This window comes from Gloeophyllum trabeum, assembly GCF_000344685.1.
Source record: "Gloeophyllum trabeum ATCC 11539 unplaced genomic scaffold GLOTRscaffold_00001, whole genome shotgun sequence".
NCBI classification, from domain to species: domain Eukaryota; kingdom Fungi; phylum Basidiomycota; class Agaricomycetes; order Gloeophyllales; family Gloeophyllaceae; genus Gloeophyllum; species Gloeophyllum trabeum.
The window spans coordinates 2,952,080-2,979,600 of record NW_006920410.1 but is presented as its reverse complement, the minus strand read 5'-3'; the positions used below and the strand labels follow the sequence as shown (position 1 = coordinate 2,979,600).

General features: G+C 50.9%; 10 protein-coding genes across 10 annotated transcripts; 5 read left to right on the top strand and 5 right to left on the bottom strand.

The window, feature by feature from the left end:
* Positions 1 to 2,354: 2,354 nt before the first annotated feature.
* GLOTRDRAFT_69073 (uncharacterized protein) lies at positions 2,355 to 3,072 on the bottom strand (the record flags this gene model as incomplete). Its single annotated transcript, XM_007863065.1, has 2 exons — positions 2,355 to 2,418; positions 2,478 to 3,072. The coding sequence occupies one exon, from the start codon at positions 3,070 to 3,072 to the stop codon at positions 2,500 to 2,502; it is 573 nt and encodes a 190-aa protein (XP_007861256.1). The 3' UTR covers positions 2,355 to 2,418; positions 2,478 to 2,499.
* A 66-nt stretch (positions 3,073 to 3,138) lies between these two features.
* GLOTRDRAFT_109241 (Pkinase-domain-containing protein) lies at positions 3,139 to 4,735 on the top strand. Its single transcript, XM_007863064.1, has 8 exons — positions 3,139 to 3,304; positions 3,358 to 3,434; positions 3,484 to 3,753; positions 3,804 to 3,887; positions 3,942 to 4,106; positions 4,161 to 4,309; positions 4,373 to 4,521; positions 4,581 to 4,735. The coding sequence occupies exons 1-8, from the start codon at positions 3,226 to 3,228 to the stop codon at positions 4,622 to 4,624; spliced, it is 1,017 nt and encodes a 338-aa protein (XP_007861255.1). The 5' UTR covers positions 3,139 to 3,225; the 3' UTR covers positions 4,625 to 4,735.
* A 470-nt stretch (positions 4,736 to 5,205) lies between these two features.
* GLOTRDRAFT_118998 (glycoside hydrolase family 18 protein) lies at positions 5,206 to 7,777 on the top strand (the record flags this gene model as incomplete). The annotated part of the gene is made up of 16 exons (XM_007863063.1): positions 5,206 to 5,313; positions 5,382 to 5,389; positions 5,446 to 5,527; positions 5,582 to 5,665; positions 5,724 to 5,968; positions 6,021 to 6,110; positions 6,160 to 6,257; positions 6,314 to 6,354; positions 6,413 to 6,432; positions 6,489 to 6,676; positions 6,731 to 6,869; positions 6,925 to 6,937; positions 6,990 to 7,047; positions 7,097 to 7,334; positions 7,387 to 7,436; positions 7,491 to 7,777. The coding sequence occupies 16 exons, from the start codon at positions 5,206 to 5,208 to the stop codon at positions 7,568 to 7,570; spliced, it is 1,542 nt and encodes a 513-aa protein (XP_007861254.1). The 3' UTR covers positions 7,571 to 7,777.
* A 330-nt stretch (positions 7,778 to 8,107) lies between these two features.
* On the bottom strand, positions 8,108 to 9,051 carry GLOTRDRAFT_26623 (ribonuclease H-like protein; the record flags this gene model as incomplete). Its single annotated transcript, XM_007861945.1, has 4 exons — positions 8,108 to 8,343; positions 8,412 to 8,633; positions 8,686 to 8,754; positions 8,811 to 9,051. Coding segments are annotated over 4 exons (768 nt in total), but the record flags the coding sequence as incomplete, so codon positions are not given.
* A 977-nt stretch (positions 9,052 to 10,028) lies between these two features.
* GLOTRDRAFT_109240 (uncharacterized protein) lies at positions 10,029 to 11,156 on the top strand. The gene is made up of 3 exons (XM_007863062.1): positions 10,029 to 10,095; positions 10,151 to 10,258; positions 10,320 to 11,156. The coding sequence occupies exons 1-3, from the start codon at positions 10,054 to 10,056 to the stop codon at positions 10,875 to 10,877; spliced, it is 708 nt and encodes a 235-aa protein (XP_007861253.1). The 5' UTR covers positions 10,029 to 10,053; the 3' UTR covers positions 10,878 to 11,156.
* A 1,719-nt stretch (positions 11,157 to 12,875) lies between these two features.
* Positions 12,876 to 13,366, top strand: GLOTRDRAFT_30008 (uncharacterized protein; the record flags this gene model as incomplete). Its single annotated transcript, XM_007861973.1, has 2 exons — positions 12,876 to 12,965; positions 13,028 to 13,366. Coding segments are annotated over 2 exons (429 nt in total), but the record flags the coding sequence as incomplete, so codon positions are not given.
* A 901-nt stretch (positions 13,367 to 14,267) lies between these two features.
* On the bottom strand, positions 14,268 to 17,442 carry GLOTRDRAFT_53607 (uncharacterized protein). The gene is made up of 6 exons (XM_007862214.1): positions 17,333 to 17,442; positions 16,953 to 17,276; positions 16,744 to 16,891; positions 16,605 to 16,688; positions 14,572 to 16,542; positions 14,268 to 14,511 (listed from the first exon to the last, which is right to left on the bottom strand). The coding sequence occupies exon 5, from the start codon at positions 15,770 to 15,772 to the stop codon at positions 14,921 to 14,923; it is 852 nt and encodes a 283-aa protein (XP_007860405.1). The 5' UTR covers positions 15,773 to 16,542; positions 16,605 to 16,688; positions 16,744 to 16,891; positions 16,953 to 17,276; positions 17,333 to 17,442; the 3' UTR covers positions 14,268 to 14,511; positions 14,572 to 14,920.
* On the bottom strand, positions 16,370 to 17,446 carry GLOTRDRAFT_124710 (Translin; the record flags this gene model as incomplete). The annotated part of the gene is made up of 5 exons (XM_007863061.1): positions 16,370 to 16,542; positions 16,605 to 16,688; positions 16,744 to 16,891; positions 16,953 to 17,276; positions 17,333 to 17,446. 5 exons carry the CDS (start codon positions 17,444 to 17,446, stop codon positions 16,370 to 16,372), a joined length of 843 nt encoding a protein of 280 aa, XP_007861252.1.
* Positions 17,447 to 17,627: 181 nt separating this feature from the next.
* Positions 17,628 to 18,563, top strand: GLOTRDRAFT_102660 (uncharacterized protein; the record flags this gene model as incomplete). Its single annotated transcript, XM_007863060.1, has 4 exons — positions 17,628 to 17,830; positions 17,880 to 17,907; positions 17,972 to 18,282; positions 18,344 to 18,563. 4 exons carry the CDS (start codon positions 17,628 to 17,630, stop codon positions 18,561 to 18,563), a joined length of 762 nt encoding a protein of 253 aa, XP_007861251.1.
* GLOTRDRAFT_135553 (uncharacterized protein) lies at positions 17,689 to 27,456 on the bottom strand (the record flags this gene model as incomplete). The annotated part of the gene is made up of 51 exons (XM_007863059.1): positions 17,689 to 17,830; positions 17,880 to 17,907; positions 17,972 to 18,282; positions 18,344 to 18,795; positions 18,857 to 18,995; positions 19,057 to 19,248; positions 19,305 to 19,359; positions 19,407 to 19,462; positions 19,519 to 19,577; positions 19,624 to 19,663; positions 19,712 to 19,839; positions 19,898 to 19,922; positions 19,977 to 20,064; positions 20,113 to 20,306; positions 20,357 to 20,404; positions 20,458 to 20,679; positions 20,731 to 20,855; positions 20,909 to 21,028; positions 21,086 to 21,327; positions 21,378 to 21,580; positions 21,636 to 21,641; positions 21,697 to 21,858; positions 21,912 to 22,096; positions 22,149 to 22,188; positions 22,240 to 22,298; positions 22,349 to 22,366; positions 22,422 to 22,536; positions 22,588 to 22,621; positions 22,669 to 22,675; positions 22,728 to 22,840; positions 22,893 to 22,994; positions 23,048 to 23,097; positions 23,149 to 23,338; positions 23,390 to 23,494; positions 23,551 to 23,590; positions 23,643 to 24,033; positions 24,087 to 24,099; positions 24,164 to 24,194; positions 24,249 to 24,554; positions 24,612 to 24,972; positions 25,026 to 25,043; positions 25,098 to 25,229; positions 25,280 to 25,480; positions 25,536 to 25,576; positions 25,639 to 25,681; positions 25,794 to 26,089; positions 26,141 to 26,245; positions 26,303 to 26,654; positions 26,706 to 26,823; positions 26,881 to 27,123; positions 27,179 to 27,456. 48 exons carry the CDS (start codon positions 27,454 to 27,456, stop codon positions 18,788 to 18,790), a joined length of 6,099 nt encoding a protein of 2,032 aa, XP_007861250.1. The 3' UTR covers positions 17,689 to 17,830; positions 17,880 to 17,907; positions 17,972 to 18,282; positions 18,344 to 18,787.
* Positions 27,457 to 27,521: the final 65 nt, after the last annotated feature.

Below are 27,521 nucleotides of genomic sequence, written 5' to 3'. Positions count from 1 at the left end.
GCTATAGCAGCAGAACAAGTGTGGTACTCACTGGTATACGCAGCATAAACATCTCGCAAAAAACGAGTTCGCTAGCAAAGTCTCCGTGCTGAAAGAGCAACGCGTTTGCTGGTGATAAGTCAGCCGTTCGCAACCACAAGTCGCCTACACCAGGGTCAGGCTTTGGAGGGCGCATCAGTTTGTGTCGAGGAGGTACGATGCGAGGTGAACGGAAGACGTTGGAATTGAGCATAATTCGTGAGCACGAAAGGGGAGTGATAGCGCGGATTAATATTGCTGCATCTTGGTTAAAGCCGAATATGCTGTGGCTTGAAACAAGATAGCGTCGCTGTCCTAGTCAGTATCGCTAGAGATAACTAAGCTGACAGGTGAAAGATGAAGGACGTAGGTACTTAACTTAGCGACATGGAAGATAAGTTGGGATATGTCAGTCGCATCGGCTATCTTACACGCAACTAGACGCGCGCAGGTACGGCTATTTCCACCAGCACCTGCTGGTCATCTAACGTTCGGAAAGCTCGAGGGATAGCTAAGGTACCTCAGTTATCCTAGCTATCTATGCGTCGAGCTAATTTGCAACAAACACAGTGAGTGCAGTGACGAAGTGTTTCCGCCACCTGGGCTGTAAAAAGAAAATGCTCACACACTGTTATTATCGGGGTCCAACAAAGACCCCGTTGCTATTAATTCAGGGAGAAATCCCTATTGGTTCAAGCAAAATGCCGATCCTGCCGTTGGCCATAAGAAGTAGCAGCCATGTGGCAGATCTTGAAACGATCACAGGAAACCTGCGAACGTCCGGGGTCTAAGACTCACTATAAGGCGGTAGGGCCGTGCGAGCGGCAGAACCCGCTACTGTAGACATAGATAAGATTTGGTAGCAAGCTGAGAACTTGACATCCTGAGTAGCATCATATACTAATATATTTATTTTGCGAAAGCAGTTGTGTTCCAGCCATTATTTCCGACTGAGCATTCACCTCAACAATTTGAAGAGATGTCCACTCATCCCTCCCTCAGGTTTTGAGAATACAAGTTACATATGCAAAACAACTGACATCGGAGTACTCTGATTTCACCTTGAGACCGCAAGGTCCAAGGCCCCAAGCAAGGTCAGTTCTGTCTCTGAGTCCATTGACAATCATCCGCCACCTTGGCTATAAAGGGCAAGAGAGATGACACGTGGCATAGCTATCGGGGTCCTTTAAGGACCCCACCTTTGATTGGTCCAAAGCCCGCCGTTCACCATATACGGTTAAGCGCCAAATCGTGTCAAATAAATCGCGTAGATCTTGAAACGATCGCAGGAAACCTGCGAACGGCCGGGGGGTCCAAGACCCACTACCTACGGTAGCGGGAATTGCTGAAAGTTGGTGGCTTCTCAGGCTTCTGCGTAATACAGTACGTACTGCTCGACTGCACGTCGACCCTCGCAATAATCAACTTCACGACTTCGAAAGGGTTCAGCCCTAGAGGCAGACCTTCTCATGTCAGTAACGCCTGATCCTTAAAACAGCAGCCGGTAGAGAGTTGCAGAAGACTAGTCTTCTAACCCGGAGTTGCGACAGATTCTACGAGGAACGAGAGCAATAACGCTGATCGCAAAACCTTGATAAGAACTTGACTAATCTGTCCCTAAACCCCGTCTTGCGGACGACGACCGGGTTCACGGATTGCGGTCACTGGGCACGGAACTGCACGAAGTGAAGCCTGTAGCTTACTGAATGGTCACGACCAAGCTTATGTTCAAACACCGCGCTCTCGGGAATTCAACTCGTATGCCCAAATACACGGGAGATAGAGCAGGACGGTGAGGCATTTAGTTGGTCAGGACAAGATAGACTGCAAGGCTAAAACCGGAAGGTGACTGTCATGGATCCACAGGAGACACCATCACCATTGTCTTCTGACGAGGGGATGAGCCCTCCCATCCTCCTCCCTTCCATTCATGTAACGCATGAAGACCTGCTACTGGCGGGGAATTGAATTGATCAGCAGTGCGATCGCATGTTAGAAGGACAGGGACAATTAGTATTCAGCACAGTGGGTGACTGGCGAAGTTTGAACGGAGCCCAGGCCCAATGATCCAGCATACCTTGGATCGAGACTGATCATCGGAGTCGCCGTTTTCACGCGATCAGTCCTAACATCTTGTCTGTGGGTTGCCTTGTGTGGAGCATGTTGCTGGTACATTTCGGTGCAGCACCAAACGGAAGCGAACTCACGATCTTACGAGTAGCCTGAATTTTGCGATATAACCCCGTGACGGAGTCGCGATAGCCCTGCATTGCGCGCAGCCGACTACAGGTTTCAAAGGCGATGCATTCTGATCCATTCCAAATGTATCCGTCATTTCGTATGCGTGAGAACACCACATATATCAGGTGGGTCTGTCATGGGTGGATCATATGTAGATGGCTATGGGTGATTGATTAATGAAGGAAAGACTTCAAGCTTCACTTCCGATGGCGGCTCACTTTCAGAGGTTCGGTTGCGGTATCATGCAGTATGAGGCTCAGCGACGCCGTCGTTGAATCGTGCTTTCCACCACCCTTTGCCATATGAAACTAATATCTCTTGGCCCTTTTTGATGGGCAGGGACGTACTCCACACACTCATTCTGAGTTCTCCCGCATCAGTTCTTCGATCTTGGAAGACGGCGTTTGGCTTGCTCCTTATGCCGCGATAGTCATTAATGAACCTCGCCTCGTTCCCAAACGACAAGGCATCAATGCCGATACTGAGTCCGTCCTGTGTACGGTACAGGGACAAGTCATAGTCGGAGTCCCTATCGTCGCCATGGACTTCCCCAGAATAATCAATGATGTGAGTGTTTGGAGGTATCTTCTTTGCGGCAAAGAGGCCGCACTGGCCTACTGCGGGATGCGACGGGTCCGTGATAGTCCTGATGATAACTGAGGAAGATCGTCCGTTATTCGTTGATTTCAGTGAGGCGTTTTTACCGAGAGGTCCGCGAATGTAAGAGAGGGCTTCAAGCGGGACAGACGAGTGGTAACATTGCTGAGGGATATACTGTACGTTCGTAGGCCAATTCGTAGGCTTAGCAGTCATTACACATTGAGCGAAGACCAGTCATGTTGAGCGCTGAGCCACAAGCGAGGAACAGTCACGGGCTCACGGTTCTGCGCGTCACGGATTCCAATCGCTAACGGCCTGCACATCCTGGCCTTACCCTTGCGGCGCATTGTACACTAATCGACTCTCATGGGTAGGGCACCGAGATCGGTGGCAAGGGTTTATGCGGACGTAAACAGCAGGCTGGGCCCTGCGTGGTACGAATACGGTGTGGTCCTTGGGTATGATCACTATGGTTTGTGTACTGAGGTCTACGGCTAGATAACTTACAGGTTCAATGGGGTTCTCAAGATCATTATGAGATTGTCCGGAAAGTAGGTCGAGGGAAGTACTCTGAAGTGAGTGGACCTCTACAATGCAGCGGCTCGAAGTTAGAATGTCGCGTAGGTTTTCGAAGGAATCAACATCGTGAACGACGAGAAGTGCATCATTAAAGTCTTAAAGCCGGTCAAGAAGAAGAAGATCAAGCGAGAAATCAAAATCCTGCAAAATCTTGCTGGTGGCCCGAATATCGTCGCCCTGCTCGACGTCGTGCGAGACCCTTCCTCAAAAATTCCCAGTCTGATCACAGAATATGTCCACAATGTGGACTTCAAAGTTCTCTATCCCCGCTTCTCGGATTATGATGTGCGATACTATATGTTCGAGTTATTGAAGGTATGCCCGCTCCTTTCACTAGGGGTTCGATCGTAGCTTAATCTCGTTAGGCCCTGGATTACTGTCATTCGAAAGGTATTATGCATCGAGATGTGAAGCCTCACAACGTCATGATCGATCATGAACACCGCAAAGTGTGGCACACTATCATTCTCATCGTGCAGTTCTGACTTGCTTAACATGTTCAGCTACGATTGATCGACTGGGGTCTTGCGGAATTTTATCATCCTAAGACCGAGTATAATGTGCGGGTGGCCTCACGGTACTTCAAGGGACCAGAACTTTTGGTCGATTTCCAAGAATATGACTATAGCTTGGACATGTGGAGTTTTGGCTGCATGTTTGCTTCCATGGTACGTAACTATGGTTGAAGCAAGGGGTATACTAGTGATGATGACGTCGAACAGATCTTTCGAAAGGAGCCCTTCTTCCATGGTCATGACAACTATGACCAACTGGTGAAGATAACGAAAGTACTCGGCACGGATGAGTTCTTCGCATATTTGGAGAAGTATGATATCGAGTTGGATGCGCAGTATGATGACATCCTGGGAAGGTATGTCTGGCGCTCATTATATATGGCCGTCGGCAGTTAGTTATGGTTGCTCGTCTATTGCAGATATCCCAAGCGAGCTTGGTCGCGATTCATTACAACGGAGAACCAACGGTACATTTCCAATGAAGCTATAGATTTCTTGGACAAATTACTACGTTACGATCACCAAGAGCGCCTCACTGCTCGCGAGGCTCAAGCTCACCCCTACTTTGGTGAGGTGCCATCTTTCCTAGCTTGTACGTGGTATTTCGTATTGACCGAGCTACTCTAGATCCCGTTAGACGTGCCGCGGATGGTGCAGGGGAGAGTGATTAGGGGTGTATCTGTCCTACGTTCTGTCGTGTATATCAGTGTATACAGTTTACTGTTTTCAAGGGAGCACTCTTGTCGTTTGCATCGCTCTACTATATTTATTTTTCCCTGGTCGTCTTACAGTAAGTGTGCCATCAATGTCCCAGTAATCTCGGCCGAGTCCGACATGGTCCGAGTTTGGTCGCACGCATGGGTACCGCGTGCTCCCGCTTACTCTCCTGGCCACAGAGGCAACCAGCTGGGCTATCTCCAGAGGTATCACTTGTTGCAGGTGGATGGACCACATGCTCTTAAGGGCGTTTAGAGGCTCTCGGTGCTGCGCTTGCAGATTCGGCTCTCCGCGATGTACATCGTCCGTAATGCACGCCCTAAATGGTCCACATCCACCGTAATAAGGTAACTATCGCGAAGTAGCATGTGCATATTATTGGCGTTCTTGGTCGCGAGCACTTGCTTCGACAACCTCATGGACGCGGATTCCAATTCCTCGATGTGCGTTCGAAGCCTAGGGCTTGGCTATAAAAGGCTTCCACGGTCGGTACGAGCAGCCTGGAGACCTTGGCTGTCCTCCAGGTGGCCTAGTAATGTTCCCCCGACGAGTGCTCGCGCCGACTGCATTCTGGCTCGCAGTAGTTGCTGTCAGTGCCTTGCTACCTCAGATTGCCGGTTATGACAATTCGAGATATGACAACGTACATATCGGAGCCCTATTCATGTTGAACTTTCTACTGACCATAGTCGCTCTATACTGGTTTCGTAGGTCGCAGTGTGGGTAGACCACTCATCCCCCCCCTTGAAGTAACTTGACACTTAGACATCTGTAGATATTGGGGACAGAATTCACACGGCGCCGCTGATTCCTCGGATACTGCAGACTATCAGAAGACTCTGTCGTATTATTGCCAAGTGCGTATTTGGGAATTGCAACGTGTTCTATACTCATAAGTCCGGCGTATTCAGGATGATGCCATAGACGTTATCCCAGTGGCCTTTGTGAATACCTTCTTCGGAACGGGGGGCCTGCCTGTACTAAATCTTGCGAATGTACGGAATAGCGACTTGATGTACATGCGAGGATGCATGCTTAACGCAAAGCTGCCAGACCTGCAACCCCACAGATAATGCCACCTTTCCAGGTACCAATTTAGCCAATTGCCAGTCGCTGGCATCGGACATCGAGTATTGCCAGTCTAAAGGGAAAGTCGTCACTCTGAGTCTGGGAGGCGCCGGTGGTTCTGTGGGTTTTACGGACGACAGCCAAGCCACTAGCTTCGCGGACACAATCTGGAACCTTTTCCTCGGAGGCAGTAGCTCCACTCGGCCCTTCGGTGCAGCTGTTTTGGACGGGTGAGGTATCACTTGAAGACGACAGGGTATTGCATGCTAAACTGAGTTTCAGGATTGATCTCGACATAGAAGGTGGATCCTCTACCGGATATGCAGCATTTGTGAACCAAATACGGTCCTACGCTAGCGACGCAAGTAAACCGTAAGTAAATGATTAAGTGCCTCGAGGGTGGTTTACTCATACCAAACAGATACTATATTACAGCGGCTCCTCAGTGTCCCTATCCTGATGCCTCGCTGGGCGGTGTTCTGAACGCGGCGAATTTCGACGCCGTCTATGTTCAATTCTGTACGCGTGATTTGTCCTTCTGCCATTCTTTAAATTGAGTAGTGTAATCTGCTCAGATAATAACGTCTGTGGGCTCCAGAACTATCCTGCCGCCAATGTAAGTATTATTCCACCCTGAGGCGTGGGATCACTCAATAAATCCCGGGCTCATTCAGGACTGGAATTTCGGAATTTGGTAGGCTCCCGTATCAGTACGTGGGGCAGGTTTGTTGCTAACTCTAGATTTACCAGGGATTACTGGGCGCAAAACGTCAGCCCGAATAAGAACGTGAAGATTTTTGTCGGTGCTCCCGCCTCTAGTACGGCTGCAGGCAGAGGATACGTTGACATCGGCACTCTCGAGAATATAGCGATTACTATGCGGAAAAGCTTCCCTTCATTTGGTGGCGTTATGTTATGGGACGCGTCACAGGCATACGGTTAGTAAATCAAACTTTTGTGGATCAAAAATACTGACTCGTCCTCACATTAAGCAAATAATCGGTACGACCTTGCAATCAAGACCGCACTGCAAAATGCTGGGGGAACTGGGTTTACCTATCCGGCATGCACAGCGCCGGCTTACGTGCCAGGAACAGGCTACTCGGGTGGTTCGAACGTCACATATCAAGGGTGAGCAGATCCCCTAACGCCCGGAAGCTGGTCTGGGCTAAGATATCCTTCACAGCTACATCTGGCAGGTAAAGTAGTAGTTTCGAGAAATCCCTGCTCCCCATGAATATGCCCTCGTAGGCCAAATGGTACTCTTCCTCGACACCATCTGCCAACGATAACGGTGATTGGAGCGCAAGTAAGAGCATGCATGATTTGCTTGCGGGCGTTATTAAGGTCTTCCTTAGTCAACGCCTGCTCCGGAAGCCCAAGTGGGAGTACGTCTAGCACCAAGACATCTACAACGAGCACACCCACCACGAAGTCATCCACAACGAGCACATCTACTACTAAGACATCGTCAACAATCACTACTTCATCAACGAGCACCGTGCCTACGTCTACTCCGACGTCAAGTTCCTGCTCCGGTGTTTCGGCATGGTCTAGCAGTGTTGCTTATACCGGAGGGTCCCAAGTGACGTACAAGTAAGCAGAGGGCTTCTGAAGACTATTCTAGTCCACTCACCAGGTGATGTAGTGGACACCTTTGGACTGCTAAATGGTGGACGCAAGGAGACACTCCGGGAGGTTAGCGGCCCAGAAAATCTTATATCAGGCTAAGACCTAATTTTATGCTTGTAGGGAGTGCCGGTGTCTGGACGGATAACGGATCATGCATTGCCAGCAAACGGGCTCTAAACTCTCGATTCTTCCGCCTTTGATAAGCGCGGGGCACCTGGATATCTGTCTGTATTCTGTGCTGCAGCATATTCTGTCCAATTTCAGCAACAATTTTAGCATTCGGGGGTCCTATGATTTTGATGAAATAAATTATGATCCATGTATCTGCATCGGTGGTAAACGTGTTTACAACGGTGAAAGAATAGCTGAAGAGCTATACACCAACATATACTGGCATATGCGACAAACGTTATCGCTGATATTCCACCGTACCGGAATACAGCTGTCCTCCTTGCTCAACTGGCCGGCCGTCCCCGCCGTTCTGGGTTAGCAGGATGGCCCCTCCCGCGGGCACGCCCTCGGCCTCGATATCCCCCTCGGCCTCGTCCTCTGCCCCGGCCTTCGTCTAAGACCATAGGGACGCCCATCATGGGGTAAGCCTGAATCACTGACCCCTCGGTGGTCACCGCGCCCTCTGCGACCATCACCGACGACGCAGTGGGGCCTGCTTCCTTCGGTCTCCTCCTCCACCTTGACTTTGGTACTCGGCCAGCCTCGTTTGCATCATGGCTGCCTTCTGCTTGTTCTCCCTCTGCTCTTGGCTTCCTTTCCTTTTTCTCTTTTGGAGGCGGAGGCGGACCGGGATCGTAGTTTGGATTCATCGGCGACCAAGGTTGACCTGAGGTATCAACTAAGAGGCCCTCTGATACGTCAAACGTGTAATATAACGGGAGGGGCTTCGGCTGTACGAGTTCAGCCATGGCAATTAATTTTGTGTAGATGATGAACCCGGAGTGAGCGTCATTAGCCGCGTCTGAGGAGATGAACGATGTCTTCATCAGTGAAAATCGGTTATCAGCGGATGGATGAAATAAGCCGCACAATCTTGTTGCTTCACATTCAGTGGCCGCTCCCAATTGCTCCGCTGTACTCTGCCCTTGGGTAGTTCTAACTCCTCGTAGACAGCTACTAGCCTCGCCAGGCCAATAGGCTGGCTGTATTTTCCTTTCCAGCGAGCATTATCCGCCGATCGTGCAAGGCACGATAAGTCCACACAGTTACGGAGGCAGACCCCGTGGTCTTGATACAATTTCTTGCAATCATCTACGAGACGGATGGCGTTAGACAGAAGCACCCGCTAATTTCCGAAACGTACATTGAATACCGACGCCAGCTTTGACGATGTCGGGATTGCCTAGTAGGTCACGCAATTTATCTGGAAACTCTAGGAAAGTGGTAACAGCTGAATGTCAGGACAGAGTGTACTAATATCCCACTTACTGGACATGGCACTAATCTGTAGTAGCAGAATGCGATCTGCGTTGGCAAGCTGGACTACAGCTACTTTATTCTCCGGCTCGCCGGTAACGTACGTCGGTTTCCATTCGAGATCAAAGCCCAGGGGGCCTTTTGTGACCCTTGAGCACTCCAGATCCGCCTGTTCATGATCTCGAATGTAAAGCAGTCTGCAATTGTCGCTCTTTTCCTGCCACGAGTAAGGAGGGAGCGGTGGAGGCGCTGGGCTCTTCGACTTGTGCTGTGTCCCCGTCGCTGGTGCTATCTGTTCCTGCTCAGCCATCGAATGCTCAATACGCCTGAGCGTGCCACAACTCGAGGTTGACTGTAAAGCCGTGCCACACGCTGTCAGCCACCGAAGTTGCAATGATCTTGCTCCTGATTGGCCGATGGATCCGAGAGACTTGCCTGTCAGTCCGGCTAAGAAGAAGTCTCGACTCCGACTCTCGAGGATAGTTGGCGAAGTCGATGAGTCAGGTCCGTACAGCTTGTCCGGCTGCTAGACCGGATGGAAACAACGTGGGCAGGCGCCTGCGTCCACTGGCAGCGCGGAAGCGTCTATCGGACATCTGTCTTGCTATTCGCGTTTATAGACACATAATAGCACAAGATGGCCTACACAGAGTGGATATTAATAGAGGCCCTGGGCGTTTGTGAGAGGAAGGCAAGGGATATTTCAATACGTGGCCATAAGAACTGTCGAATGGGGACTATTCCTGACTTGATGCCAAGCTGATATGCGTCGTGATACTGTGGTTATTGCACAAAAATACAGCCTCTGGGGACTAAAATACCTGCTGCGATTAGGCACAGCTGCGTGCTCAGCAAAATTTGCAGACGCAGACCGCCCGGACTACGGAACATGACCTGATGCATCTAATACTAGTTGTCTAATTAAATAAACTAATATGGCGAATACGAGACAGGCCAAGTGGAAGACTAGAGCGGAAGATCTAAGTTTAAAGCGGAGTTATGTAACGGGCCAGTCCGAAGCGTCGCAGAGGATTGTCTTGGCGTTCTATTATTGTGGTACCTGCAGTGGTTTAAAGATAGCAACTTGGACTTGGCTTGTGCTCAAAAGCCCTGCCATGGCGCCCCAGCCCAGCCTCCAGCTTTTCCTCTCTCCACTTGTTTGCCGTCCATCCGCGCAATGGCGTCCGCCTCCTACCCCTTCCCTGAGTCCCACCCGTTCCCGCCGTATCCGAATACCCAGCATCCAGATCCTGCCATGAAGGCTTTACTTGCCGCGAGCTGGAGGGTGGCGGAACAGGTGCAATACATTCTGTCATCTAACGTTACCCCTTGGCTCATAGGGCTGTAAATAGCTTCCCCCACCCAGTCTGCGAGAAATACTTGGTGCATACAACGCCAGGGGCGACGGCGACCGAGAAATGCTCCTCGCCATGCTCAATGCCAAGAGCGCCGAGGACCAGGTTAGTCATCTTGCCCGGAGTGCTATCACTTGATTTTCATCGGTCAATTCGCCCCGGATAGCGTCTCGCCGCTGTTGCAACCCTTCAACGGACGATGTTGGAAATGTACCGCGCATCTAGTCTAGCAGGGGCGCCGACGCACCCGTACCCGCTGGAAAATTATCACTTCCCTCCACCAATGCCCTCCGCCTCGCCGCCACTGCACGAGCGGGGACCCTCGCGGTGCAACGGTGAACCGAATAGATTGAACCCGTCTAATCTCCCGGGAATCAGGGAAGCCACCTCCATGGCATCCGAACGGCCGCGCAAGCGTGCACGCAGCTCGCGGACTTCACGCTCCCCGCAGTCGCAGCAGCTTGACTCACTACCCGACCTGCCGCCTTCCCCATATTCGTCCTCGCATAGTGATGCCGCCGAACGCTCCCCGCGATCACGAGGGTCCATGGCCATCGGATCGCTGCTTTCTGGCGGGAAGGGTCCTCTGCGTACTAAGAAGGAGACGGACGAGGCACCCCTAGAGAGAAATCAATCCAGGAGGGAATGTGAACCTCGCGAAGAATGGCCCAGCCGGCCAACACCCGTCCCTGCCACGCCAACCATGGGTACGCTAGCGGCGTGAATATTGGGTTATGTGATTGTGGATCGCTCAGGTTATTTACTCCTATCCGACGTAGTATGTTTGCTTCGCCGTCTTTGCTTATCGAGTCCTCATTGTTTATGTCGTCCCATTTACCATTGTATCGAAACTGTATCCTAACTAGTGTGGAATCCTTCAGACCCAGGTCTGCTGATGTTGTACTAGACCTTAAAATAAGCGTTGTAATTAGCATCGAGGTAGCCGTGTGTATCATGAATCTAATGGCCGTTCGAGGCGGGCACCATCCACACTAAATTCGAGAACGCAGAGCACAGGCTATGTCTAATGTATCACGGAATACGTATGTATATGTGTCAACTTACTGCAGTGTATGTAGCCTCTGATGAATGTGCGATGTTATACCAAGTACAGAGATATGACGCTGTGCGACCACCGCGTATCAGACAATTACAGTGTGCAGAAACCACTGTGGCGTGGCTGCCCCAAGAGGACGGATCAACGCGTACTTTAATCTCAGAGGCTCCGCATGGATTCTGATGTAATAATATATAATGTGAGGGGTGAAAGATTGGACAGCAAAGCTAACGAGCAGAGAAGCTACATAGAGGGGGAGCAAGTTGACGTTGTTGGGATATCCACCGGAGCCCTTTAAAGCTCTCGATCGAGGAACGGGAACGCACCATGTTTCTGTCCTCGCTGGATGATAAGTCCCAGTAAACAAGAGGTCGTTTAAAAAGGTTGTACGTTAACAGAAGTTAGTAAGTGACATTTGGGAGGGCCGCTCTCAGCGAAGGAGCAGAAAGCAAGGAGCGAAAGGCCCATCGCAGCAGCCACATCGGCCTGAAAAGGAAGGCAATGCAGTTACCTCAGCAAGATCACGTGCATGTGACGCGATCGGAGTTGCGGGGTTGTGGCAAGGCGGTCTGCTGTTCTTCTTGACCTACACGAACGTCTAGGCACTGTGGCCTGCGTATCATCCACTTCTGGCCATTTATCGACTGTAACTTTGATTCTGATTAAGAGTACATAGAGCAGAATGTCTGGATCAACCTCTGACGACGAGTTCGACAGCCTACCGGATCCTTTCGCAGGCTTTGATTGGAGTACTATCCCGGAGCTGAACGCACAACCTATCGACGAAAATCAACATCACGAACATCAGCAGGTCGTGTCTAATGAAAAAACTACAGGCCAGGGTGTCGCGGTGAACACAGAAGACGCCGTCCAACCGTCATCGCCATCTAGCCAGCGTTCGTCGGATTACTTTAGCGATGACCTCGATGCAACGCTTCTGGCCGAGGTTGATGCGCTGGAGCAGCAGGTGATCTTTCGAAGGGGCAAGGGTATGTGCTCTGCAGGTTGATCGACGCGTTATTGGACTGAGTTAATCGGATGGATTGAACACCAGTTGCAAGCGCTGTTCATGCAAATCCTGCTGAGGGACCGATTACGAGCAGTACGACCCTATCCATTACTGTATGGGTCGTAGTCTGACATGTGCTCCAATCTGCATAGTAAATGCAGGCCCTTCCACAGCAGATGTCGGCCCCTCGACAGTAAATGTGGGCCCTTCGACGTCATCTGCGGCAACAAGAAACGTTTCGCGGTTCTTTGGCGGTAGCTACTGCGATTCTACATGGATAGTATAGAGCTCAACTTTGGATAGAGCAACCTCCAAATAACGGCGGTGGCGCCAATGCGAGTATACGGTCAAAGAAGCGATCTCGTGAGTAGCCCTCTGTCAAACCTGGCCGGTCCTCGGGGCCACTGGTATCCCCGCTCATACATTATTTGAAGGCCTAGAATCGATCACAGAAGCCTTGCAATACTCCCCGCCAAAGAAACGCAGAAAAGAATCAACTCCGCCACCGTCGAGCCCCAAGAAAGGGAAGGGCAAGGAGAAGTCAGAAACTAGTATTCGTGACATTCTTGAGTCATTCACAGATGAGATCACTTGCCCAATGTATGTCCTCGTAGAAGAACTCTTGTCAAGTAACGCTGATAAGGCGGGCTGTCAGATGCTGCGATTTATTTGCGGCAGCGCACGTCGGAAACCCTTGTGGGCATTGTTTCTGCGGGGAATGTGGGTGGGCGTGGATATCCAAGAACGTGAGTTCCGTTTGATAACGGAAGTCTTAACGAAGTGCGCTAACGTCTGCCAATTCATTAAGAGAAGACACCCGACTTGCGCGGTCTGTCGGGCTGCGCTGTCTGGTGACATGCCCATGATTCCGAACTTCACCTTAGATAGCATGGTCGAAAAGCATATCAATGCTCTTGTCGTGAGCGGCGATACGGATTGGCTTGCCGGTGGGTCCAAGTACAGGGATTGGCATGAGAGAAAGGAGTACGTCCCTTTAATCGCCGTGTCAATGTTGCCGCCAATAATCGCTGATCCTCAGGAAATGGAAACGAGACGCCGTGAAAAGAGCGGAGAAGCCGAAAACCACGTCTTCCACCAGACTATTCATGCAGCCTGTGCCGTTCATTGGTCTGGCCGATGGGGATGACGGGGATTTCATTGTTCCGGACGACGAAGATGACGACGAATCCTATCACGAAGACGGAGCAGGGGAAGAGGAGTCAAATGAAGTGGAGAGCCATTGGCATGTGGCGGAGATGGTGCAAGATGCGATCTCCCGCGCTCTATCAGGAAACGCAGGAAGGCAGCGCGGAGGTAGTCGGCCCAGAAGCGATGGGACCGGCGGGGGTCGAGGAACAGGCAGAAGACGCCGGAGCAATAGACGCAGAAGGTCCAATAACTCCTGAAACCTTAGACGAGTTGTGCCTGTACTAGGCTGTTCGACGGCAGAGAATTGAAGTCGCTAGAAACGTGTATGCATCGAGGAGTGGCCAGAGCTCCAAGATTGTAGGATATTTGCCAATGGATATCAATGGGCTTCCCATCTGTGGAATATACCGTCTCTTCACAATTGATGCCGTGCAACTCGTGGCGGATCCGAGAATAACAGCCTCCTGCCCGGACTTGGTTCAAGAGGCGCCCAGTCTCTACTGCGACGACCACCCCGCTGCGAAGATACCGCTGACTGCAGGCCAGGATGCGCGTCTCGTTCACACCTGCTCTCGGCCAGACGACGGTTGTGCCGGTCGCCGACGATGCTGAGGAGGTCCAGTTGCTGTTCCGAGCATCGTTCGACTCCGAGGAGGATCGCGCACACGCCAAGCAGGAGCGGATACGGGTCGAAGTCTGGAGCGACATCCCAGTTGAAGGTAGTGCCCCAGGAGAATGGGGCGCTCTCGCGTTCGAGCACTCGTCGGAAGACGCTTCCCGGGGCTCGGACACTTTCTCTCTTTTGCCACGTTCCGATGTACCGAGCCAGGGCGAAGCGGCGGCTAAGACGCACGGCGCTTTGCATCTCAAACTGACTGCGCGCCTGCCTTACGTTCGTGCTCAATTCTCCTACACCTATCGCTTGGTATTCCCCTCGGGGGAGATCAGGTGGTTGGGAGAGTACGGCCGCAATGGTAGTCTCGTGCTAGAACGTCGCGATCCGAGATTCAACCTTCGTAAAGGTTGGACGACTGAAAACGAGGGTGTACATCTCTGGCACGCTGAAACGCCTGCGGATGATGTAGAAGTTGTTGAGCTGTCAAGGGACTTCGACTGGTTTTGCTGGGCTGTCGGCGGAGAAGGGTGAGTTGACTTTGCTAGTCTTCCTTGCTGATACGAGTTGCTTATTCACTGAATACATAGGCGCATCCTCCCACACGCACTGGGTGACAACCCTGTCAACTCGTCAACGCTCTTCCTCACGCCGCGCCCTAAGACTGACTCGATCATATGTCCTTCGTCCGTCATCCTGGGTGGTTCCCCTGGTTCTTCCATTTCCATCTCGTCTGCAGGTGTAGTCCAGTACAGCTCACCCCACCCCAGTTCACTGCGCATCTGGACGTCGCCGGCATCGCACCGCGCTACAGAAGAGGCCCTCGCGTCATCCTCGGGCATCGGCATCCGTTTGGTACGCTTTGACTTAGCTTCTGGCCAAACCATCTTTGCTTCTGCAGCGGGAGCACAGCCGCTGTACGTGTCTATCATCCCATTCTCACCGATTGCAGCGACAACCGAGGTCGTTCTCCCGATTGGCACCCTCTATGATCTTCTGCCAGAGGCCAATCGCAAAAGGGCGTGCGTATTCTCCCATGCGTCGCGGGCCTGCCGCTGGCTCTCCCTTTCCTCGGAGGAATCGTCGGAGAAAGCGCAGATTACGTTTGTCGTGGACAAATACACGGGCGGACAATTTGTTGTGGCACCTGTTAGTAGATTGGATGACGCGCGCAGCGGACAGGCTTGGGAGGCGGCTGTCGTCACTCCTCACTCGTTTGTGTGCATCTCTCCTGAGCCTGTTCACCGACTTCCTACCCCTCCGCCGTCTCCTCCCATTTACCGCGCTACCAAGGCGTCCCCTCCTCCTGTACGTCCCGAACATGTCAAGAAAGTGTCCTTTAGTGAACCGGTTGAGTCTGTCATCGAAGACAGCGAGGAGAACACCGAAGAGGAGAGTCCTATGCGATCGGTGCCCTTGACTGTTGCGCGTGTTTATAGACAGACACCGGTCCAGTCTGTGTTTAAACGCTACCTCGACGTGGTTTTGCAGGCTAGCTTCTGGTTTTTCAGGAACATCCTCTGGTTCATCTTTGGTTTCATGCGCGTTTTCGGTCCTCGGGTCCATCCCAGCGAGAGCAGAGCTGGTGAGGACGAGGCGGATGGCTCCGATGAACGACCGGTACTGGAGGAAGAGCCGTCTGTTGCCGACGACTATGAGGAAGACGAGCCTTCGTTGGTCGATGACAGCCATGGGGAAAAGGGAGATAAAGGTGCTAATATTTCTCCCAGTCCTTCGTCTGTTGCGGAGGTCGACACTCCTCTTATATCTCCTCGCCCTTCCACCGACCATATCATCAACTTGGAGGACAGGGCGGATGATGAACTGCCCAGCAGCATCCTTCAAAACCCACTGCCCGTGCTCATCGCGGATGTCCCTGGAGGTGATACCAAGTTCATCATTGGTCCTGCGCGGAGTCTCGACCAGCTACGCGTTGAGCTCAGCGGGAAACCCGCCCAACTTGTTCTCGACGTCGTCCCTGGCTCCGACCATTTATCCCTGGCTACGATAGACGGTGGTCAGCACGGGGGAAGGTTGGTCGTCTCGGTGAGCGTTGAGCATTGATTTGATTTCTTTGTTCTTTGTTCTTTCACTGTCACGAATATCACGAAGAAGACACGCTGTGCGATATGTCTGTTTCTCTGTACGACCTCTTGATGTCTCTCTAGCACGAACATTGTAGCCGGGCATGAATACCGCATAGACCTGTAACCCCACTAAACTCACACGTGTATTCGAATAAAGTCATTTTTACCCCTTTGATTGCTGGCCGACGATGGCGTGGGGGGGGGGATGATAAAACATCCGCATAGTGCTACAAGCTGGCCTACGAATCGTACATGCACCTCAGGTAGACAACACAAGTGAAAGCTGGCGTGTGACTCGTCTTCAGTAGTACTCGTCTTCGTCTCCGCTACCGTCCCTGTCCCTCCAACGTTCTGGTTTCCTGTCGTAATTGGAGTGGCTATTGTCATACCCGGAGATGGACCGTGCTACAATGTCGTCCAGGATGTCCGACGGCAGATCGTACTCTGAGCTCCGGACGGCGATGGTGTAGGCGGCTATATGCGCGTCAAGTCTTCAGTGCAAGCAATTAAAAATTACAGGGAATAGGGTAGCACACCATCTTCAATCTTCTGTAGAGATTGGTTCGTGACGGATTGCTTTTTTGATAGGCCCCGGACCCTCGGGCACATGCCTTCGAAGTCTGAGTGAGACAGGAATGAGATATGGATACGTGTAAAATTTATGCTATGACTTACCTGCTTTGCAATGACGGACAAAGGCGCATATATCGCTTGCCTTTGCTCGGCCGCCCTTGCGACTGATAGCTGAGATTGCGTATCTCATGAGCTCTCCGGTCAGGTCGGATAAGCCGAGCAGATAGTCTGATATGGTCAACGGAAAGTACTGCGACTCATTACTTCATTATCTCGACGTGGCAATCTTTGAGCAGATGAAACACACGTACCGGTGTGCCAGCTTCATCGCACAATGTCTGCTGGACAGCTTGGTACGAAATCAAGGTTTCATGCTCTAGGTAGTGAGCAAAACTCAAGGCTTCAATATATTCTTGTAGTCCCGGCGAGACACTCTTCTGGTGCCGCCAGTAGAGGTCACCCTCGAGTTCACATTTCATGGACGCGAATATTCGCTGGATGTCCCGCAATTTACCCCACCCTTGTTTAGCTGCACGAAGAGCACGGGTTTCGAGATCTTCCTTGGTGTCCTCCGTCGCTACACGATGTAGTAGGAATATACATCTCTTGGATAGGTTGGTAATATCACGACTTGACTGCCAACACCGATGTCAGACGTTGTGAAGCTAGACAATTGCCTAGCGCATGCTACCTTTATCAACCTTTCTCGCCTATCATTCTGTTCGTCGAGCTCCTCTCTGAAATGGTCGAAGAGGTCTATGACGGCCTCCTTAGTGTGCAAAGAGTGTGTCTGTGAGCTCGCCATAGCCTGCTGGTCGCCGAACCACTGAACCTGCCCGACAAAGCAGCATGACGTAATCATGTGGCTTCCCAAAGAGCTTGGTGTCCAGGCTACGCATGCGGCACCAGAGCGTTCTGCTGGTATTTTGGTCAACCTCGGGCGAATCCATAATTACCCACTGGAAACCGCCCATATAGCCTTTGACATGGCATTTCCCCCGAAGGCTGGATGCCCAATGTGCGGCATAGTCGCGTCTGCCGCGGAGGCTCTTCCGAACTCTCCCCGTTCCCCGGTCTTTCAAGCTGGGTCGACGCAGCCAGAGGTGCTCTGGCGAGACGACAACTTCACGTGCTATAGAGAAAAGGCGAACCCTGTGTCCAGCAAGGGCCACATCGTCATAGTGTTCAAGTGCGATTTGCATTCACGTCACTTCCACCTCTGTCTAACCTGCGATTAGCTTGCATGTGCCATCACTGTACACCCTAGTAGGTGTTCAATGATGACAGACACTGCGTCTGTGCTCAGGACGCTAAAATGCTGCTATGACAGTCCTCAAGTGACCTCCCATTGCTCTCCCACGTCAAGCTCCTTGGAAAGAAACTCCTGTCCTCTCTATCCACCCCAGCCTCCCCAGCATACCACCCTTCAGTCGGCAGCTCATCAACTCCGCTCCAGACAGACCAGTCCGCCTTTCGTATAGGATTCATTACCTCGCCGTTCAAAGACAACAAAATACCCGTTACGGATCACCTGCACGCACATGCCTACATTGCCCCGGCGGACCTGGCCGGTTGGTGGAGAGGCATAGCGTATTCGTCTGTCGCGTGGTACGCCATCGACGACTTGATTGCGGAAATTCGGTGAGATTTGTCCCGCATTCTCTTTTGGTTATTCAGTCCACCCAATATTCTCCCCGCATAGCGAGGAGACGTCGAATAATCGCGTTCGCTCCGGACAGAACAACCGTCCAATTGACACAGTACCCGACGCTGGCGCGAGGAAGGGGACGGCGGACGGCAGGGAACTTACAGATGCGGGCCTCGCAGTTGCCGACCCGGAAGCAGGCCATCTTCCTTTGACACCGACCTCCGCTCCGCCACGGACGTCTTCGCACACTGAAATACCTCCTTTACGAGTCTAAATGTCTTACCTTGTCTCATTTTCTTCGGGTTGAGGACTGCCTTCATGGGCTACAGCTAGCTTCTTGTGTATCTCAAATCTTTGGGGTTTAATTCTTGCTATATTGGCCTAGACGTCGTCGACGTTTCCAGTCACGGTCTCGGCGGAGAGGGGCATTATTACAGTATTACGGATTATGATAATGCAACTGGATAACATCAACTATGCATTACGTTCGGTACCAAATCAAGCATCTTGTAAGAACCGTCCGTCAGTAATGAGGAATATGGTCAATACGTATCGAAAGGGACGTACAATACGAGGAACCGGTCAACAATGTTGATAGGCTCGCCAGCTGTTCTTCATCGAACCGCTTAGAGTCTTCATGCCAAGTATCTTGGTGGGTCTTCTTGAAATTACTGGCGCATTTGCTGACCGTCGTAGAAATTGGTATCTTACCAAGGGCAAGTAACATTCAGTGAGGAATATTCACAAAGAAGGCACGTCCAACGTACAGGATCATAGTTGTGTTCTGCTAGTACGCTCGTGATAAGCTCGGGCATCCATCGTTCGACTGTGTATGGATAACTATCCACTAGCGCACAGATGCCGAGGATCGCGGCGTGGCGCTGGCGAAGTGCACGGTTGTACGTTGGAGCCTTACGATCGGGTAAATAAGCGGCCTTGAGGGATCGGACGAAACGATCCTGCATTAAGTCAGGTTAGTTGGTGTTGGCACATGTCAGTCACGAATCGTGCTCACTTTCAAAGTAAGTATGCTCCGACGAGGGGAAAGACGTAGGATACCCGAGAGTGTTCTGGCGGGCGTCAGCAGATACACATGTACTATCCTCGAAAGACCTACGTGGCCGCCATTTCTCTTACTTCAATGACATCATCGTCTAGACACTTGCATACCACCTAGTTATGTTGCGAGTTCATAGACGCGATGTTCTTACACTACACAACGGACACACCTCAAGTATCTCCACAAGCTTAATCTCACTAATTACCGGCATCTGGCGAAAGTAAAACACTAGAACACAGTCAGAAAGAGCCGCGGAGAGCACGAGGTGACAAACCTTGTACTAGAGGTATTGCTTTCAAACGGACTCTCCATGACTACCGACTTGTCAATCGCAAGCCAGCGAAGGAGATATAAATACCCACGGGAGAATTCTGAATCGCATCGAAGATGGCATCTAGGACGGCATTCACGAGGGAAAGCGGCGGAGTCACCCCGCACATTCGGACAAGCAATATGCTAGCCCGCGAAGAGAGCTCGTCATTATCATGAACTTGGATGTGTGTGTGAGTTAGTCAAACGTCCGCATGCGGGACATCTTTTGTACGCACGCTCAGTGAAGCGGAACAACTCCGGCTACAAATATTCAGGTCAGCATACTCTTGTCTGAAGAAGGGTTGCAAACATTACCATGAGTGGTAAGATATAATCAAAGACTGGCATGGCATGGGTGTCATGTATCAAGTGCCAGAGCCACTTGCATACTGTGACGCCGACTCTGGACGGGCGTTAGACCAAGTAGAGTGAAAAATAGATTTGGTCTCACCTATCGTAGGTCGATTGGAAAGCTCGAACACCAGGGAGACGTTGTTCTCGCCATATCTTGAACTTCTTCACTAGCTCCGAAACGTGCTCTCTATGGAAATAGCCTCGAGAACCTATCACATCCTGCTCGAGAGGCGCAGTTCGACTTTCTCGGACCACAACTTCCGCTGTGGGCATGGAGCCCCGCGGTTGCCACTACGTGCAATATGAGCTCCCTTCCTACATGCCAGACTTTTCTGCGTTACCTGGACTCGATCGCAGAAAGACAGGTACTCAGCAATATACGCGCGAACCTAACGTGCATTAGGTCAGTCAATTGTCGGGATATTTTAACTCTGACACTGACATCATCGTGTTCGCTGCTTATCTGAGGCCAACATTGCCGCAGGATATCTTCCGTCCAAGGCCAGAATTTCCAGTTCAACTCTTCATAGAACGCCCGGAAGAAACAGAAAGTCTTCACTGCGTCGAAGGACGATTCGCCATTATAATCGATCAGGCGGAACTCGTCGACGAGATAATCGACCAATGGCTGCACTCGACGAGGGTCCTTATTATAGAATACGTACTTTTTTGGATCGTCAGCCTTGGGCCCTTTCGCGAAGGCGAAATGACTCACTTCAAGGAATGACGTCCAGATGAGCATTGTGTCAGTTTTGACGCTCTGCCCGAATATCATGCTGATTCGCGGCTGAAACCAGTCCCAGACTCGTTGCTGAATCTTTCCAGGCCAGTGCTTCGATCCTGCAGGTCACTGATGGAGAGAACCTTATTATAAATCCATGAGACTCACTCACCTCCAAAGAGACCGGCCAATAATTCGGCGGCGCCACGTTGCTTGTTTTTATCGGAGTCCTTGATGAGATCCTCCAATACGGGTCTCATGGCGTCTAAGGGTTCATCTCCCAGGAGTTGGACTACGGAAGAAGTCCGCTGATATATCCCAAAGAGAGAGCATGAAGAATCAGACTTACAGATAGACTTTACACAAGAGACGTGGTCTTGCGAAATTGTCTCATTATGGTTCTCCGAAGAAAAATGACCTGTAAGTTTCTTCCAGTACGTCATGTCTTTCGCAATGTCGCGGATCGCGGCAATAGCAGCTGCGCTATCTGGTTCCCACTGCTGCGTCGCACCATCAGTGGGCGGTAACAAAAAAAAGTCCATGGTCTCGCCCCAGGCTAGCCACCCAGTGGCTGCCTTATCGCACAGTAATCTGAAGAACAGTCAGACTACGTTGAACGAAGGCGAGTAATTATCACACACGGTTCCCGCATAGCCAGCTCACGATCCACAGGTTTCCTAAAGTTCTTGAGGAAGTCTTGGGTAAATGCATGCGAAGGAGAATTGATCTTGACAATCCGTCTTAACGGGTGATGGTTCTGTTCTAGAACCAGATCTACTACATCATGGTGGTATGTGCGAAGCTTGATGTACCGCGAGACCTTCATCAAGGCTCTTTGCGCATACTATATGAGAGTTAAAGGTTAAAGGTCGATCCTGCTGAAGGAAACGCATACGTACATAGCGCTGTTAGAATGCAAGTTGTCAGCACTGGGACCTGGGAAACCCGACAATCACGTACTATAGAGGGATGAGCGTCATGGGTCTTCTGCATGAAATAGCCTGCGATGGCGGGAGATAGTGGTAAATCCCGGCGTATGAGGGTCCGCAGGCACCTGATGGCTACGATTGCATATTTCCAATGGGTTTTCGTAGAGGCAGCGATTTTCAGGATTGCGTCAGTCTGTTCATGTGTTATCAACCGATCATGCCGTCTATAGTGCCAATGTAATATACCGTGGCCTCGATGGCCTTATTTGCCATTCGTATGCGCTCAACTCTTTTGTCCTTACAACGAGACACTAGACTGTCGTTTTGGCCGTGAGAGGGAAGAATACCTTCCAGTTGTCGCAAAGCCCGATCGAGCGCCTTATTTTCAATCCTGTAAATGAGGAAGCATGGCTCGACAAAACTGTTCAGACCTTCACAGCACGTCAGGAGGCAGAGTATAGGCGAGATCATGATGGGACCTACAGCCATCAAGCAAAGCAGCTACACGATTTTGAACTGAAGGCTATTGCAGAGGTCACTCATAAAGTCACCAACGCCGTAAATATTGACCGACCTTTTCATTGTGCTGACATGCAAAAACTTTGGAGATGAACTGGTTAGCCAGAGTGGGTTCTGGAAATTTATCAGCGCATGGAATATTCAAGACCGCATTAGGAGCTGACCTGATACGGCGTACTTGACTGTGGACACCCCGTCAACGATCAGCACTAGGTATATGACCTATCAACTGCGCACCGAAGATACTAGAAGTCAGGGTCCACAGGGCACCTTTCATCCGGTCGTCTTCGGTACCCGGGTCCAAAGCTTTATATAAAGTTGGCAAGCAGCGACGACGCAGTCCATCGTATACCTTCCGCAATCGGTGAGCCGCTATATTCGACTTACGACTGATTCAACGCACAGTAGACAGGGATTCGAGCAAAGACTGTGCGGATCTGAGGTATATGAGTTAGACCCGTCAAACGAAATCGATACAGCTTACTCTCTAACTGCAAAATTATCTGTCAGTAGATCTCTCACATACATGACCGCGGCGCCTACCTATAGCATAGTGCCACATAGCCCATTGCAACACATCGTCAATGAGGGAGTCCTCCAAAAGCCCTCGCCGTCTCTCAATCGAGTTCCACCGCAGCCGAGCAGAATGGTAAAGCCTAATCAAGGTTTCAGCGGAGACCCATCTGCCGATGCACTCAAAGTATTGACCTAGCCCGACGAACGAAAACCGCTCGAGGCCAGATCTTTTGACCAGCATACTGGCGCGTTACGCTTCGTTCAGTATTGTACTGGTCGCTCTGTATGTAGTAACTAGGATGGTCTGTGAGTATCTGCTTGACGACTCCAGTTTCGCCCAGACATACCTATCCCGGTTATCGCCATACTCAAGCATGTAAGTTCGTATCGAGCGGATCTGAACGTCAGTGAATACAGCCGTTCCGCTTTCACGAGCCATATAACTTACTAGCATATGCACAGCATCCAACGTATTCTCCTCGCCTTGCTTTAACAACGAAATAGAAGCAAAATGCAGGAATTCTCCGTAGCGGCGACGCAAGGTGGATATATACTGATACCTTTCATCCTGTGGATCGGAAAGTGGGAAGCCACACTCTAGCGCTTCGACTGTAGCTATCATTTCCGGGATTTCGTTCCTGTCGCGTTGGCTCAAAGACTGATTCACGGATCCCGTCTGAGAAACGTACAGAATGTCACTAGTCTCCATGGCATGACGTATTTCCTCTGAGGAGATATACTCCTTTACCAAGGTAGGAATTCCTGAGAACGCATCGCGCACGAACGTCAAATGTCTGGAGTGCAACTTTAGTAAATGTCACAGTTTCCTCCGAAACGCATTGAAACCAACCGGCAGAAATCGTTGCGCCATATGGCATCTCGGGATACATCTTCATTAATCACCGTGAGAATAAGCCTTCGGACAAGCGAGGTATAACGTACCTTTATCCAGAAGCCTGTATAATTGATCCAACGTTGGTTCGACGAGATCTTTGAAGATCTCGAGGGCGAAGTCGATCTCCTCCGCACTGGGAACATGCCAGGAGATCTTCACCTCTTCCGGTTTGTACAGTTTACCCCAATACCGGATATGATTGGCGCGGAAATCTGCAAAACCCGCTTCATCTTCGTGTCTATGCTCTTGTACTGACGGCCCACCTTCACTTTCCCATTCGTCAGGATTCACGAACCGGTTCTCCAGTGGGTACGTGTGCGTCAAAGTAAGAAGAATGCTGGATAGTAGCTTGCCACTCCAAGAGAAACCGCGCTTGGCCAATGTCTTGTCATGCAGCAGGCTCAACAGAGATAGAAGCTCTTCCTTGTACTTGACAACCTGGATAAAATATGTCAGAATCAAGACATACTCTGAGTCAGCTCTCCACTAACAGCCCTTCCATCGCTACCGAGAGGGCGCATAGGGTCAGGTCGTGGTCCAAACACGGGTAAGAGTGACGTAGGCGTACTTGTACATAGCTCCTCTCAAGATAGCCAAATCTACCAATGATGGTAAGCGCCTGAATCCGATGAGAGATATTAGACGAGACATACTCCAATGCAACGTTGCATCAGAGGGAAGAGAGGTAGACGCTGTGGAAGTTGTGCGAATGGAACTCGCACCCCCTTCCAACTCGGCACGGATGTTCCGTGAGCAGAAAGGCAAGAATCTAGCAAGAGTCTTCTCCGGATTGGCATTTGCAATGCATTCCACCAGCTGATGTATGGCGCGCACAGCGTTCGCCCGAACATTGGTTGTGGCGTAGTCGTATACGAGATTAAGCACCAGATCATATAATGGCTCGGACAAATGTACGCAGATTTGGCTGCAGGCTCCAGCGACTGCATCGATAATCTGGACTGTATGGCAGATGCTGTTAGCGATTGAAGACCTGAACGAAGAGCCTTTAAATTTACTTTCGGTAGTGCCTCCAGCAGCGGTCCCATCGCCACGTTCGTCTGGTAAATTCTCAAAGAGCTGGATAACTCTCCGCAAGAAACTGGTAACCCAGTCTGCGAAGGCTCCAGTGGCGTCCCTCAGGAGCGCATCCTCTTCGGCCCTAGTTAATCGGCGCTCTTGACCTGGCTCAATATTTTCATGATGCGTTCGAAAATCGAGCATGGGCATGGCTTCTGAGAGCCTGCTGCGGAGCTGCTTCTTTGTTGAAGGAGTCTCCATGTCGATCGCCATACCGTCGACTGCATCCCCATCATATGCTGTCAGGTCGTCTATCATGATGTATTGAGATATCTCCACGAGAAACGCGGTAGTGCATAGCTGCAGACAGCTCAATGTAAGCCAAGGCAATCCTGTACACGCAGGAAACCTACAGTCTTCGAGGGATCATTCTATAGGAATTAAAGTCAACCGATCGCCCACGAGTCTTAGCAGACAGGACGTACTAAATCTATGCCAGGCAGGAGCAACTCAAGAATATTAATTAGATGCTTCGCGCCAGGATAATAAACGTCGCGGCAAACGACGGCAGGCGCCACAGCACCGAGGGCCTTGATGACCGCCATCGTCCGTTGTGTCTAGTGACGCTATTCAGCATACAGGTGGCCACACGTTGCTCCTCCCTTACCTCCACGAGCGACTCCAAAGATGGTATTGCTCGTTCCAAGATAGGGAAAAGAATGAGATCCGGTTCCATAACACTCATTGACTTCAAGCAACTCTGGATATTAGAAACCGTAGTTGATTCTTGCGAGAACATGGCCAGCAGAGCCACAGTTCGCAGACTTTTTACAAGTTCCCGTTTCATGTCTCGAGTCAATCTTCGATTCTGAATGGGAAAATTTCAGCCAAGCGTCGCTCATCGTCAGTCCGGTCCTACAAACCCTGGGAGTTTTGCATGCCGGGTCCTGCTCTTCGTGCCAGCCTGATGAATCATAAGTAAGTCGAAGCTGCTTTCACATAATTCAAAAGAACCGCAGGTTTTACGTTTGTTGAAGTCATAGACAATATACTTGATGAATGCACTTAGCTGGACGTCCAGAAGGACATTCAATCAGTATCACGCTCCGACTTAATTTAAGAGTATTCATGGAAGAAAAGCTGGCCAATCCGATTCCGATGATCAACAATAAAAGACATACATCTGCTGTCCAGGAACCGGAGTTCGTAGGATGGAAGAAACTCTCGGTGGAAGCGATTAGCTTCGCTAGGGAGTCCAGAGCCTTGGAACCTCCCAGATAAGTCCGGTACTTGGCCCGTCCTGCTCTCCCAAGCGGAGCAGAAAGGTAGTCTCCTAAGTTGAATGCGTCATTTATGTGGGGAGTAGCGGTACCCGAACCGCCAAAGGGCGTGGTAGCCATCGGCGTAGGCATGTTCGATGGAGGCGACGGCATGCTATCTGGTGCCATAGAGTAAACGATGATATGCGCCAAAGATGCTGTACCTCGACTCAGTAACGAGCTGGAGTTGAGCATGACAATGCACAAACCTATCCGCCAGGCTGGCTTTGGCACCCGGCCAATTTCGAAGCCGGCCTCTTTGTCGGCGGAAGGGCCTGTTGTCAACGACCCTCCACCGTCAGCAAGAGGAATCTCTACGAACCGTTGTCAGTGTCCTGAAAGAGATTCAAAGTGCGATCCTCTGAGCGCACCCATGGAGGCCAGGCATTTGCACATAATCAGGTTCCACTCGTGGTCAGAGAAAATCCCGACATCAGAGTATACACCGCTCCATTGACCGCCGGGATAGCAGTCGGTTTTCGGCCAGTCAGGCCTGCCCTCATCTTCTGACTTCGCGTCGTCTGGAATTTCATTGATCCTAGCAGGATCGCTAACCGTGGGATCTACGTGCATTTCCGCCAGGCGAGACAAGAGTTGGAGCATCCTGTCATCGTACATGTACGAATTGACAGACTCCCATAGACGGAATAACAGCGGAAGGTAGGATTGCGGATGTGTCAAAGGGAGGAACGTAACCATATAATATTGTGTAGCGAGGACGCTCTGGTGAGTTAATATGAGAGGAGACCCAATGCAATGGAAATCGAGACGTACGTCCAAGTTCGTGCCATTGAAATTAGGCAAGAATGTCGCCAGCATTTCATCAATGGCTGCTGGGTGGAAGAACCTGCGGGCATTATCTGCGACATATCCCATATACCATGATGTCTGACTGCAGCGCACATTAAACAAGGTCATCGAACACGAGAGCGTAGCGAGCCTGACGTACGTTATTTCGAACTGACGCCTAGTAAGGTATAGGTCTTTGCTCAATATCTTGAAGACGGGCTTCCAAGGGAGCCTTAGATCCTCTATGGAAATCTTCTTCTTGGACCGGGTCAAGGCCCGGAACCCGTCAGCGCACGTCGCGACTATGTGCGTGGGCATGCCAGGGGTAGTGCACATGTGATAGTATATCCTAGCAAGGGCAATTCGTTTCTGCTTCGGCATGGGATATTTGAGCATAGTCCAACTGAATATGAACAAGTCAAACTCATGAACTGAGACCAAGTGTGCGAGCAGCTCACTAAGTCAGCATGCTTTCCCATTGCAGAAATCCGGGATCGTAGTCCTTCGCTTCAACACACTGCACAATCCGTGTTATTATGAGATTTAGCATATCTTGCATTTTAGAATTAGGTTCTATTGAATAGGGCAAGGCTTCCGCATAGGACTTCAATTTTGCCATCCCCCGATCCGACGTGTCCGCCTCAGCGATGTCCGGCGGGAGCGTCGGAGCAGGTGCTCCTTGCATCTTCGACGCTGTTCCATTGAGTGATAACGAGCCAATGTCAGGTAAGTTCATGAGAGGTCGCGAAGTGAGTTGTGTGTCGTGTCTGCAACTCGAAGAGTTATAATGCCAAAACGTAA

Excerpts from the sequence above, each read along its gene's own strand:
- GLOTRDRAFT_53607 (XM_007862214.1), bottom strand. The coding sequence starts at position 15,772 with ATGGTCGGTGGAAGGGCGAGGAGATATAAGAGGAGTGTCGACCTCCGC.
- GLOTRDRAFT_109240 (XM_007863062.1), top strand. The coding sequence starts at position 10,054 with ATGAAGGCTTTACTTGCCGCGAGCTGGAGGGTGGCGGAACAG. Across the intron at positions 10,096-10,150 it reads GCTGGAGGGTGGCGGAACAG|CTTCCCCCACCCAGTCTGCG; the intron begins GTGCAATACATT and ends GGCTGTAAATAG. Across the intron at positions 10,259-10,319 it reads CCAAGAGCGCCGAGGACCAG|CGTCTCGCCGCTGTTGCAAC; the intron begins GTTAGTCATCTT and ends CGCCCCGGATAG.
- GLOTRDRAFT_109241 (XM_007863064.1), top strand. The coding sequence starts at position 3,226 with ATGGGTAGGGCACCGAGATCGGTGGCAAGGGTTTATGCGGACGTAAAC. Across the intron at positions 3,305-3,357 it reads CCCTGCGTGGTACGAATACG|ATAACTTACAGGTTCAATGG; the intron begins GTGTGGTCCTTG and ends GTCTACGGCTAG. Across the intron at positions 4,107-4,160 it reads GCTGCATGTTTGCTTCCATG|ATCTTTCGAAAGGAGCCCTT; the intron begins GTACGTAACTAT and ends GACGTCGAACAG.